This window comes from Eupeodes corollae, chromosome 2 (assembly GCF_945859685.1).
Source record: "Eupeodes corollae chromosome 2, idEupCoro1.1, whole genome shotgun sequence".
Lineage (NCBI taxonomy): Eukaryota > Metazoa > Arthropoda > Insecta > Diptera > Syrphidae > Eupeodes > Eupeodes corollae.
Window position 1 is genome coordinate 126,658,406 of NC_079148.1, and position 14,492 is coordinate 126,672,897.

Below are 14,492 nucleotides of genomic sequence, written 5' to 3' on the forward strand. Positions count from 1 at the left end.
GACTCACGACACGGATAAATTAGAAAGAAGCTCTTAAGGCATTCCTCTACCGCCCTTCGCCTACTCCTCCCCTCTTCCAAATATATCCCAGAATCGTAGAGGGTACTAAAAAAATAAAACAAGCAACAAAGAAACAAGCCACGCAAAACAAAATTTAAAATGAAAGATGCACCAACATCAGGAAAAAGGGAGTCAGTCACATGACCGCCACCGCATGTGCTTAGCATAAAAACGAAGAAGATTTTAACAAAAACCACTCTTGTATCTGAGACTACTCTATGCAGCCAAGACCTACTCTAGGTTCATCTTCGTCTTCATAGTTTTCCAATTGTAAGCTATATCATTGCAAATCAAAGAAGCTAACCTACAATGTGATGTGATTTGATGTGATGTGATGCGCTGTGGCGAAGGTGGCTTCTTCTAAAAACACAATACTCGTCTTATGAGATGTGAGAGGAGCAGAAATGTTTCTTCTTCTTTTCGAAGAAAACCCAACCCAGAGACGGAGCCGGAGAAGATAACGATGACGACGAAGATGCGATGGAATTCTATTCTAACGGAAAAGTCAGTGGTTGCTACTTAGCGGTTATGATGAATGACTTTGGGGTTAATGATATGACGATTATATTCGTATTGTTGATAATCAGATCGAAGATTTAATTTTAGCCAAGAGGAGGCATATACATTCAATATTTAGGGCAGGGCCAGATGGTAGAAGCGGAAAAAGACGTAGAGGCTTATAAGAGACTAGGATAAGATATGAAGTTGCATGACTTAAAATAATATATCGTATTTTGATTATGTTAATTTATTCGAAGAAGAACCAGCTTCAATTTATTGGTTCGAGTGAGAGGAAGTATGAATTTCCACACACATCATGCGGAATATAATAATAATAATAGAAGATTATCACTTTAATCCATTGAATGGAAATGAATGGATATTATGTGTGATGAAGTATTTTGATATGGAGATTAAGTTATGTGGTTAAGTAAATTAGTTCACAGAAGATGAACTGGAGGATTTCCTCTACAAATATAGGAGTTTAAAGTATCGATGGATTGTTGATCTTGGAAGGAGTTTAAAGTGTTAATCATTGAGGAGGAATTCTATGTTCTCCGCACTTAGGATAGTTCAAATCTCTCTCAAAGTATAAAGACTAAAGGAAATATTATTTTTTTCTCTAAAAAAATGTATTATTTCATTATTCAAAATAAGGGGTATCATTTTGTATAGCCCGCTATTTGACATTTGTTATGTTTTGACATTTGACAAATATACACTACGCCATAACTAAAAATGGAACGACACACCAACGTATTTAAATAGTTGAAATTCAACACAAAACTTGGGAATATTTTACAGTCAGAGTTCGCAAAACAATGGTACTTTCGGGTCGTCGTTGAAAGTGTTGAAAAATTTGAGCTTTTGGGACAAGTTTTTGATGTTAAGAATCGAAACTGAGAACATTACTGCTGTAGCTCGTCTGTAGTTTTGACGAAAGCCTACAATTATCGAGTCCTTGTCGATCCTAAGATTAAAAAATTGAGTATACGCCAGAGTAACCCACTTTTGTTTAAAGTCTAATAACGTCATATTTTGAGGTAACAGGAAGTTAATTTAATTTACGTAATGAACATGAAATATTTGATCTTAAATTAATTTGTTATATTTGTAGCTTCTTACTTTTAACCATGTACTGTATAAGATTAATGTCAGAGCAGGATACATTTTGTGTTTTAAAAAAAACTAAACACAATTGTTTTATTTCTGAATTTTCGTAAATTAACTGCTATCCGGTCACTTTATGGTCTATAGATTAGATAGGGTCAAACATTTAAGAAACAGAGAAATTTCACCTTTTCCTGGAATTAATTTTAACGTTCTTTTGAATAATCTGATTTGCAAAATGATTTTCTGATTAACAAAATGCAGAAGTAAAAATTAGATATTGTCAAAAATATTATTTTGAGAGTCCGTAAATTTTTAAAAAGATAATTTTATTTCCATCGAGTTGATCCCCGTATTTTTACTTGCATCTGTCAAAGCATCGACTTTTTCTTTGCATTTAATGAAACATTAGTAAATTATTTGTAAGGTTTTTAATTTGTAGTATTATAATTTTATAAAATTGAAACTGATTAAAAAACGGTTTCAAATACACTTTTAACTTCCACTATATCTCAAAAACGAGTAAAGATATCGACTTTAAATAAAAGTCAAACCCATTTCGTATAAAGTTTATTATAGAAGAACGTCATTTCTAAATTTTAACAAAGGCTGGGATGCAACTCACACTGATAACTTCCCATCCCTTCTGTTGACTTGTCTTGCTTAAAAGGTTTGTAGGCTTACGTGTTTTGTCATTAAAGTTGCCAGTTGTATAATTATAAAAAAATACAAAATGCAAGTGAGAGAAAGTATGGTTAATTTCAAAATTTATTTTTGTGAATGAGATCTTTCGTCGAAAACCAATTTTTTTTTAGATTTTTATATTGCCAAAAAACTGCTTATTCAATATTTCTCAACATTTTGCTAAATGTTAACAACAATATTTGTATAAAATAAAACTAGTTTTAAGCCAAGATCTCAAATTTTTGAAAAGACATTTGAGTCGAAAATCAATTTTTACCAACTTTTGGAAATATTTTTGTATGTTTTTATTTTGTATTAAAAAAAAACTGTAAACTCGTTTTTTCTTAAAATTGTATCATTTTTTGTCCTTAAAATCGTCGAGGTGACAATTATATATTTTTCAGTTTTTTTTTTGAATTTTAAAACAACCGTTCATTAGATTTTTTTCTAAAATATATTGTTCTATATTTTACTATATCTTCTGTAGTATAAAAATAAGTCGGGTTTTCCTTCCTGACCTGACGCTGTAACTATAGAACGCACAAACCGATTTCCTCGGTTTTGCATTCTCTGGAAAGGTCTCGGGCTCCGTGAGGTTTATAGCAGACAAAATTCAGGAAAAATTTCAACAGAAAGGCGGTAAACTCCGTTTAGCTTTCCATAGAAAGCTATTGTAAAAGTTCCGATTAGTGGAATTGATTTTTTTTTAATTTTTTGACGTTTTAAGGGCCCTATATTCTTAACTAAACCTTACTTACTTAGTTGTACATTTAGCAGTGCATTTGGAAGATGGACAAAGAGTTTACTTCACTGAGGCTAATGCTGCACAACGAGCTGATAGGCCACCATCGACAACATTGACTAGCTTCTTTGCAATGCGTGCAGCAGATCCATTCGCAGCGACGCGACGCTGATGCATGTTGAAATTGAAATTAAATGCCCAAGTATTACACTTGAATCAATCAACAAAGAAATTCCAACGTGTCAAACAAGGAACCTCAGTTCCAGATTGGCCACAGGTGTCTTCGACTGATAAGCTAGGTCGCATGTACACTGTTCATCCTAGAAATGATGAATGTTTTTATTTGTAAATGTACGAGGACCAAAATCATTTGCGCATTTGAAAACTGTGAATGGTCACCAATGCCAAAACAAAAAATGCACTTCAATGAAATGGATAATTTTCGGACAAGTACAACGCTTCTATTCAGTATTTACTTTGGAATCACTTTAATTTTTTACTCAAAGAAGTTAATTTTTGTAATCGAAATGAATTCATTACTGTTGTTAAATGAAATACCATCTTTTATTTTGACTCTAGGGACCTTGAAACGTCGTAAAATGTCAAATTTTTCCAGGGCCGTCTTTACCCTTTTGGGTGCCCTGGTTCGAAAATGGGGCCCCTTTATGATTATATAAAAATGTTATGTTATGTAATAAAGGCATACAGAAAAAATAATTAGTTATTGCAGCATTTAAAACATAAACAAAATAAAAATAAATATTTCATAAAAAAATTCAAAATAAAATAAACAAAATTTAATGAAGGGGTCTTTTTCTTGATTTAAAAATAGCAAAATCATTGATTACATCTTTAAAATCTCTGTTTCTGAGGATGTCGCTTTCTTGACATCAGCGACAAGCATGTCAATCTTTCTTGAATCATTGTAGCTCTGAGTTCGTTTTTGATTCTTTTTAATTTAGAGAGGGAACCTTCCACACTGCAATTGGTCAACTGAAGAAAATTTTTAGTGTAATTTCAACATTTGAAAATTCATATCAATTTCATTAGTTTTTAAAAAAATATAAAGCTCTACAATGTTGTCAGTTTTTTCATTTTTGTGTCAACTAATTTTCAAGAAGTCTTTTAAATACAGGCATTCAGCATGTAGTTCATCTCCGTACACATCTTCGGTGTAAAATTTAGCAAAAGATTTGCACTTCTCTTTAATTCTTCTGAATTCAGATTTTTAATCGTTGGCCAATCTTCGTATGTTTTAAATGAACGCTTAGTGTGTCGACAATGGGAAGAAGGGTTTCAATTTTAAATCTTTCTTTCCCAGTCAGAATTACTGAAGGTCCAGAGCCGTCAAAAAAAGTATGGCGTGTGCTTCTGCACTTCATCCTTTCAGAAAGGTCCTTATATTCGGAATCCGGGTTTTTTGTCTGGCTGATGAATCAAAGTTATCAAAATGGTCCCTGAGTCCAATTATAGATTCATCTATTGCACTCAGCAAATTTATTGCAACATCCAGGGTAATATTTTGGTTTTGAAGTAAAGTACTTGTTTTATTAATTATTTGCATTAAGAGTTAGAAAGTTCTGTAAGTATGGTAAATTCAAGCTTGCACATTTTTTTGCGAAGACTAAATGCTTCGTCTCTGGCCTCTCGTGCCTCTCCTAAATCGTTCGCTGTAGACATCAAAGCTTCTTCAATTTCTTGATGACCTTTATGTAAGGCGCTTACTGCATCAGCTCGCGCCGATCATCTTGTTTGAGAAAGACTTTTTAAAACTTTTTTTGGACCTAAATGAGCAGTCAACACACTCCATCGATGAGAAGATACCTAAAAGAAGTTATGCAATTTTTGAATAATGTCAAAGAATTTGGTTTCTTCTAAGACACACCCAGCGGCATGCACTCCTACCAAGTTTAATGAGTGCCCTGCATATGGTGCAAAAGTGGCAAATTTACATTTTTCTTTTATTCTTGCCTGCAGACCAGAAAACCCTCCCGAAATCTGTTATCAATCTGTTATCAAAACGTCATGATCCTCCAAAAACTTCAGTATGGTTTTTGCTAAATAATCAGATCTATGTTCGTTAATTGGAAGCTAAGTTTGGACACTAGGCATCAAAGCGCATTGAAATTTTTGTGTAAAACTGGATTTTGAAAATAATCAATGAATAGGTAAAAATTAAGAGATCGTTTTTATACGTTGCTTGCTTTGTTTTATTAAGAGCAGCTCTGTTCGGAATTTCCATACAAACTAACATCATAAATTGGTGTATCATTAGAAATTCCTGAATCATAATAGAATAGCTAATTCCGAATTAAATAAATAATGACGAAATATTAATTTTATATGTAATTTGACATATATTCTGGACGGAAATCTATAAAAGTGAAACTCACAATAACACATACGAATACAATGATGTTTGTTATTCATAAATGAAAATGTTCCTTGTATTATAATTATAATTTGCATTGTAGCTGCATTAATTGAGATTTCATGTCTGTGTCCACAGTCCGTTAAATCCACGGCACTTTTTTGCTGAAAAATTTAATGGAAAGCCTATTTGTCTAAAATGTGCAATTACTATGGGAAATTGTTATAGATTCTATGTTCATTGGTAATGCCGAATTTTATTCATGAAATCATAATGGGAAACCATTTTTTTACTTTGTAAGTCCCTTTTTCAGTAAGGTGTAGATAAGTGCAGGGATTAATGTATTGATTATTAATTACTTGCAGACGTTTCTCCTGCAATTGAAGTGAAATACGATGTCAGTTTTGGTAATTTTTCAATTAATTCTTTCTGTTGTTTAGATTTCTTCCTTTTCTCGGATCCACATATGTACATATAATTTCGCAGGGAATGTGATTTAAATTGTTCAGCAAGTAAAGTACGAATTCTGATCATTCATTATGCATCTAAAATTGTATCGAAATATTTTTTTTTTTTCTTGAAAATAGACCAATAGAGGTTAAATAATGTTTTAGCAATGTGGGGGCCCCTGGTGATTGCGGGGCCCTGGGCCTGGGCCCAGTGGGCTAAAGAGGGGTCTGAAATTTTCAATTCGATAAATCAGACCTATTACTATAACTTCCTATGGGAAGTTAACAATAATGTAGAGTTTTATTTTTTTAGAGTTATAGAACTTTAAGTTGGCAATACCATTTGGGCAGCCATTTTGTCAGTTGTTAAGTGACTTATTATAATTATAATCCTAAATAGGCTGTTGCATGCAATTTTGGCAGCAATTTTTTTAAGTTTTTATTTAAAAAAAATACCGAATGGATTTTTCCAACAATACTATCTTACGTTAACAACACCACTTAGCATAAAATGGAATAATTTTGAAATCAATATTTTCATCTGTTCTTGAAATATTCGAATCAAACTTCACTTTTGACCAATTTTGCGTATAGTATTTTTTTTTGATTCTTATTTTTTAATAACTATCAATTGGATTTTTCTACTAATTTTACCAAAACTTGAAAAAAACCATATTTTTCATAAAGGCAATATTTTAAATTGTTGGCAAGATGTTTGAAAATCAATTTTTAACCACTTAAGTCACTAGCCTTATAAGTTCGTGTGATATTTAGGGTCAACCAAAGTTTCCACTTTTTTTTTAATTCAAAGTTATAACCGCATCTTTTGATGTTACTATCTGTTAAACAACATTTATTAAAAGTCGATGTCTCCACTTGTTCTTAAATTATGAACCATAAACTGCTAAAAGTTGCTAAAATATTTTTTTGACTCAAGTATCTTGAAAAGAAATAGCGATATTTATTAAAAAGTTATTTTTATTTTAAATGTTTTGACAAACCTAAAATAAAAGAAAGATTGATTTATTTTCCCAGTAAAAAAAATCATTTAAATAAAATTTGTAGATACACAAAATTAGCTCGACTGTCAATATAAATTCAGTTAAAATTTTTATTTCAAGCGGTGATACACAATTGAAAATAGAAATCTGAATTTATCAACGGAAAAACATATAAAGCTTAGAATTGTTAAATTGTTGTCTTGTTTCATTTCACTTTTCTAATCATTATCCGCTTAATAATATTACCATAGTTTAAAACCAGACCTATGCCACTGTTCACAAACAATAAATCATCAATAAAACCTACTTCCCACATCGCACTCTTGTACCTGCCTTCTCAAAAATCCCAACAACCTACAATCACAAAAACCACAAAGCTCTTAACCTAACTCACTATGCACATAATTCTATGAAGTGCAATTCAACCTTAAAAAAAGAACCATACATTGACCGACCTATTTGTTTAATGAATGTAATCAAGTGAAATTTAAAAATCACTTTCAGAACGATTTTCATTATCCAGTTTTTATGTTTTTACTAATTTCATCTTCGAAACCAAAAGACCGAATCAAAACCTAGAATTATTTGTTAGAAAATTTTCTCACACACAACACAAATAGATATACAAATTTATGTAGATACAAATTTTGTTCACTTTATTAACATCACACCGCAATCTGACAACCACACAACATAACACACATAAATTCTCAAAGTTGATGATATCTTCAGAAACTTAAGTCTTCCGGCCCCAACGACGACGTAGTGTCCCTTCCCTGCTTTTCGCTTCTCCCCACTTAATCCCAATCCCACTCCGCTCTCATGTCCTCATTATAAAATGTGCTGTTCAAGATTGTTTTGAACTTTTCCACCCAATTTCATTCCAACCAAACGGTTATCTCAATTAACACCTGTAAATTGATTGTTTCTTAAATCATTGTATCCAATCGGAGAAGGTGCGATGGCACCGCGTCTTGGTCTTGGCCATGAGTATATACAACTCTACGTGAAGGTATATGATTTAGCTGTAATCCAATCGATTGGTTGTTTAACTTCGATCGCGTCGCATCGTCGTCGACCATCATCGTTGTCCCCATCTGGTAATCGGATTTTGCATGTGAGGAGACCACAACCTCATCTCGACCATCATCATCCAGAGAGGAAGAACCTGTATCCTTGTTGCCCTGGACTGGCCTGGTCTGGTCGATCGTGGAAATGTTAATGGAAATGTGTTTTAGCCCAAAAAGAGTTTTTTTTTGTTTGGTTGCTGTTGTTGTTTTGTCAAAAAAGAACATGACTATCTGCCAGCAGCGCAGGCTCAAGCGCAGCACGCTAGAGCTCAGATTTCTAACCACCACTGGTCATGTAGAGAGATGCAATTACCCTATAGCTGTATAAAGTGATCGCACAAGTGCACACTAACTGCCCATTTCGGGGCAATTATGTATTTCTTTTTAGTGGTTGTTTAAGGAATAGACTTACCTTCTTCTTTCCATCGCCGACCAATTTCGTTGTATGCTGATCGTCCTCGTTCAAACTGGCCGAACATGGATCCCGGTACCTGTAAAACAATCGATTTGGCTCACATTAATTTCTTGAACTTGTTGTGTGATGCTGCAGAGAAGGCAGGAAGTGAATTTGGCTATGGCTTATAGTTGAAGCTCATGAACCTCTCTATGTACATAGATGGTTTAACCATACAACATCATCTTCCTCGATCCTCTGCTACATTGAAACTTTGGGACTTTGGAACTTTGGGAGGATATATTATTTCGTGGTTAAGAAAAAGTCTTAAAATTACCTTGATGGGCATGCGCAGAGTGGTTGAGTGTAGTTAAGTCGTACGTAAACTGCATTGCAAACTTGTTGAATAGCGCACTCTGGTAGCAAATAGATATGTTGGTTATGTGGATAGTAATGGTATTTCGTTGGCTTTGCTGTCGCTGAAGTTTTCTAAAAACAAAAAACAAAAAAATGGATGTCGTTAAGAATTGTTTTATATTGTATCTTTCTATAGTTTGTAAAGGTTAACATTTAATGTATGGTATGGTTATAAAGACAGAAGCAATATTGTATTATCCTCTCTCATAGGGTCATAGACCGAGCCGAAGAGCACAGCAGCAGAGGACAGAGGGCTTTAGAGTAATTGTTATTGCACGTGATAATGGACAATGGAATGTGTTAAGGACATGGTTTCGTGCATGGATCGGGAAGTATTCCAAAAAGGAAGTACATATCACGAATTTGTTTCTGATCAAATATTTGAGTGTTTTGCTGAAAATACCTGAATTGGCAACATTTTTTACAAGCAGCTTGTGGTTAAGAGTTAAAGAGTTACAAAGTTCACGAATAGATTTAAGACTCTCCATATTATAGCAGGCAATGACAGCAAAATTTCCGTCTGTCAAAAAAATTAAAAATGGCGATAGATGTAATTACGGCTCTAAAAGTCTTCTTAACAACTTGTTTAAATAACATTTTGCACCTAAATACTTAAACATTTACGAAAAGGTAACACCAAATAAAAAATGGCATAAGCTTTTCAATAGATGTAAACCAAATAGAGTGATTTCTGATGGTAACTGAAAATTTGTTTCAATTTTATTCTAAAGTTCTGTCAAATTGGATTCAATTTGTGACTATTGTGAATTTGTTTTCTTTAACTTTCAAAATTTTCCAAGGAGGAAAGTTGATGGTACTTAAGCGACAAGAAAATACATATCACCTCAAGTAACGAAAACTAATTCATATCGAGTAAAATTATTCTAAGCGTCACTTATTATTGAAGCATTTTGTAATAAAGGGTGATTTTTTAAAAGCTGTAGGAAACTTTTTGTTCAAAAAAAAAAACTGATAGTACTGTCATTATAATAGTCCAAAGGCGTTCAATCGCATTATCTTTGAAGAGGTACGGTCCAAAGATTTAACCAGCCCATAAACCGCTCCAAACTGTGACTTTTTCTGGATGCATTGGTAGCTTTTGAAATGCTTCTGCCTGATATTCACTCAAAAATCAACAATTCTTGTTATTTACGTACCTATCTTACTTAGTTACTTATGGTGGCGCTACAGTCCTGTGTGAACTAGGGCCTCACCCAACAAACTTCTCCATCTAGCTCGGTCCCTAGCTAGATTTCTCCAGTTTCGCGCTCCAAGTTGGGTGAGGTCATCTTCCACTTGTGAGCGCCACCTGATCCGCGGTCTTCCTCTACTGCGCTGTCCTGTGGGTGTGGATTCGAAGACTTTCCGGGGCATTGGTATCCATGCGCTCTACGTGACCCAGCCATCTTAGTCGTTGGAATTTTACCTTTCTGGCTAAGTCTTCGTTGCTGTACAGCCCGTACAGCTCGTAGTTCGATCTTCTCCTCCACTCCCCTTCGATGCATACGGAACCGTAGATCACAGAAAGAACTTATCTCTCGAAGCGACCCAAGGTGCTTTTATCCGCTTTTGTCATAGTTCATGCTTCTGCACCGTATAGCAGGACGAAGGTGATAAGGGTCTTATATAGCAACGCTTTGGTCCCTCGAGAGAGGACTTTACCACTCAATTGCTTTTTTAGTCCAAAGAAATAGCGGTTAGCAAGAGTCATTCAGCGTTTGATCTCAGCGCTGGTGTTGTTTTCTGCGTTTACAGCGGAGCCTAGGTAGACGAAGTCCTTGACTACCTCAAAATTACGTCTGTCGATTGTGATGTTTTGACCAAAACGTCGGTGTTGTATGTCCTTTCTAGACGACAGCATGTACTTCGTTTTGCACTCATTAACCGTTAAACCCATTTTTGCCGCCTCTGCCTCAATACTCACAAAAGTCCCATTGACATCACGCTAAATTCTTCCGATTATGTCAATGTCATCAGCATATGCTAGTAATTGGACAGACTTTTGAAAGATAGTACCTCTAGTGTTGACGTGTGAGCTCTGCGCTATTCTTTCGAGCACGATGTTAAAAACAGACAGCGCATGACCTTGTCTAGAACCTTTTTCGACATCGAAAGGTTCTGTTAAGTTGTTTCCAACCTTTATGGAGCAGCGTTAATTCTCCATGGTCATCCTGCATAAACAGACGAGTATGACAGGGATGCCAAAACTAGATATGGCTCTATACAGCTCGTCCCCGTAGATGCTGTCATATGAGGCCTTGAAATCGATGAAAAGATGGTGGGTGTCGATTTGGTGTTTTTGTTTTTTTTTTCCAGGATCAGCCTTAATGTGAATATTTGATCAACTGTGGACTTTCCTGGTCTAAAACCACACTGATAAGGACCTATCAGGTTGTTGACGATGGGCTTTAGACGTTCACATATTACGGCAGAGAAGATTTTATAGGCGATGTTAAGTAGACTGATTCCTTTATAGTTGGTGCAGTTTAGAGGGTCTCCTTTTTTTAGGATCGGGCAAACAATACTGAGGTTCCATCCATCGGGCATGCTTTCTTCCGACCATATCTTACAGATTACGTACCTATCGCTGAACACAATTTTTCGGTAAAGAACCGCTCGATGAACTTTCTTAACAGAGCACGCATTTTGATAATAAAACTCAATAATTTGCGAGCGTTGTTCGTTTGTAAGACGAAACATTGTTAAATTATAGACCAAACTGAAGATATTTGACAGTGAAACAAAACACGAAAAGTGCGTCAGCTGTTTAAACCAGTGTTGCCAAAAAGATAAAAGCTCAAAAATCACCCTTTAAATACTTTTTTATTCTTTTTGAACATTTTGGCATTTTTTTGAGAAAAGTGTGTTTCTTGGTGAGTTGGATTACATGCTTTTTTTTAAAATACATAAAGTTTAAAAAAGAACCCCTTTTGATTCAAAAACTAAAATTCCTATTCTAATATAAAGTCAAACTAATGTTATACATACATTTTTTTAAAATAAAAGTAACTTACAACCACAATTTTCAAACATACAAAAAAAAACAAAAGCGAAACAATAAAATTGCCTCATTTATACAAAGCCTTTCTTGTTAAACGATATATTTCAAGCGTAACGCCTATCAAATTATCCAGAAAGAAACAAAAACTTTCAGTTTCATGAGTACTGAAACCAACATACCCATATTTACAATGTCATTACACCAAATTATTCGTTTAAGAAAAAAATACTTTATTTATACTTTTTGTCGATGATTTAAACGGCTTAGTGCCGCCCTAGGCGAATTTTTATTTCTCTTGAAGTTTTCGCTTTCGTTTTAAGTCTTTTATAACAATTGTAAAGAATATTTCCTCACATTAAAGAGTGTAATTTTATTTAAATGTTTTGTAAAGGTTTTGAAGATGACAGTGTTGAAGAAATCATTATAGGTAGGTGTCTAAATATTGATGAGACCAATTTTACTAAATAAGCTCATAAAAAAGAAAAGGTGACAAACTTACAACATTGTGAGACATTTAAGAACAAGTGAAAAGAAAAATGATTTTCTAGTCTGGAAATTAATTTAATGTATGAATTGTGGTGTACCGTTGATGAAAGTTGACGCATACTTAAATTTCAAATAAATTGAATTGAAGCTCATACGGTTTAGAACATATAAGGCTTTAATTCCATTTATATAAAATTTTAGTTTCACGTTGGGCGCCATCTAATACTATCTTAAAATTTATTTGTGGAATGTTTTCTTGTGATGCTCTCAATACAATTATATTTCTAGATACCAAGAAATCTTTTAGAAAAAATAAAAAAGATTAATAAATACTCTAAAGCTCCAAATGCTTCAAAAAGTGTTGGTGTAATAATTAGGCTAATTTTTAAAAATACCACCAGGTATCTTGAACTTGAATGAATAGTAAAGTATCAATATTCTTCAATTTCAAGTTGAACAAATAAATTGGATAGATGATCAGTGAAATTTAAAGCGTCAAAACACTAGCTGTCAAAAGGTCCGGCATGAGCTGTTTCTTTTTCTTATAATATGCGCACACTCAAGGAAATTTTACTACCCTTATTATACAGACGCACAGTGTGAGCCCTATGAAGAGGAGAGAGGGTTTGAAAGGTGATGTCCGTGCACATTGGTTTTGAATTCTTGAATATTGCAATGACTTTGAAAAACAGAGTGTAGTAAGGCATTCCACATTCGCGTAGTACGGCTAAAGAACGAATCTCTGTACTTGATAGTACGGCCAAAGTTGGACTCGAGGGTATGCTGATGAGCATCCCTAGATGCGTGAGTATTACGGTTGAACTGTTTAAGGGGATATGTGTCGCCTTAATGATACAAGACAGCATTGGGTTTTCGAAGCATTAAATTCCACGCAGTTTTTATTCCCCATTGTAAAATGCTGTTTAGGTCGGAATTTAAAAAGAGCGATGTGTTTCTAAAAACGAATATGAAAATCTAAAAGTGAGGCAGCAAACGAGAGAGGGGGGGGAGAGGTGTTTCCACTAAGGCACATCCAGACGTCAGCTGACGAGTTCTCGAGATGGCATCAACGTTAGCGTCTACAGTTCCAGTAATATTGAACTACTAAGTGAACACCTAAAAGGGCTTCTACGACTTATTTGAAGCCCAGGTCTATAATAAGCGGTTTTATCCGGGCCCCTGTCCTTGGAGTTATACTAAGGATCTGGCTCTCCAGGTTGAGGGTTGTGCCGTCGGGGGTGACGTCCTGGCCACGTAAAAACATCATAGTTGCGAAGCACCAACAAGCCTCCGATACGGACGGATTTACTGTTGACAACCTACACAAACGAATTAAGGACACTGAAGTTCGAATAAGCACGTGGAATTTTAGGTCCCTTATCAGACCACGTGTGGCCGAAGAATTAGCGGAGTCCCTAGACTGCTATAAAGCAGACATCACCTCCATCCAGGAAATACGATGGGATGGGCCGGGAAAAAAGATATTAAAGCTGCTGGAGTAGATGGCTTGAATGCCGAGCTCTTTAAAGCAGTTGGAGATAAGTTGGTTAGGAGCATACACCAACTTATCTGTAAGATATGGTCGGAAGAAAGCATGCCCGATAAATGGAACCTTAGTATTGTTTGCCCGATCCTAAAAAAAAGAAGACCATCTAAACTGCACGAACTATACAGGAATCAGTCTTCTTAACATAGCCTATAACATTTCTCTTCCGTAATATGCGAACGTCTAAAGCCCATCGCTCAAATATTCATATTACGGCAGATCCTGGAAAAAACCCAAGAACTCCAAATCGACACCCAAAATCTTTTCATCGATTTTAAGACCGCATATAACAGCATCTACAGGCACGAGTCATGTCTAGTTTTGGGATTCCTTGCCAAACTCGTCCGTTTGTGCAGGATGACCATGGAGAATTCACGCTGCTCCATAAAGGTTTGAAATAACTTAACAGAACCTTTTGATGTTCAAAAAGGTTTTAGACGAGTTTTTTAACATCGTGCTTGAAAGAATAGTGCAGAGCTTACACATCAACACTAGAAGCAATATCTTTCAAAAGTCTGTCCAATTTCTAGCATATGCTGATGACGTACATAATCGGAAGAACTCAGCGTGATGTCAATGTGGCTCTTGTGAGTATTGAGGCAGAGGGGGCAAAAATGGGTTTAACGGTTAATAAGGGCAAAACAAAGTACATGCTGTCGT

General features: G+C 34.9%; 2 protein-coding genes across 2 annotated transcripts in view; one reads left to right on the forward strand and one right to left on the reverse strand.

The window, feature by feature from the left end:
- Positions 1-14,492, forward strand: part of LOC129948296 (elongation factor-like GTPase 1) — a 220,269-nt gene that overhangs the window by 16,876 nt on the left and 188,901 nt on the right. The gene's annotated exons all lie outside the window — the stretch shown is intronic.
- The window catches only part of LOC129948297 (serine-rich adhesin for platelets), an 85,363-nt gene that overhangs the window by 6,527 nt on the left and 64,344 nt on the right, over positions 1-14,492 (reverse strand). The window contains exons 2-3 of the mRNA XM_056059250.1: positions 8,720-8,871; positions 8,401-8,479 (exon numbers count right to left, since the gene is read on the reverse strand). Of these exons, the coding sequence (XP_055915225.1) occupies positions 8,401-8,479; positions 8,720-8,871 (231 nt within the window). The remainder of the gene's footprint in view (positions 1-8,400; positions 8,480-8,719; positions 8,872-14,492) is intronic.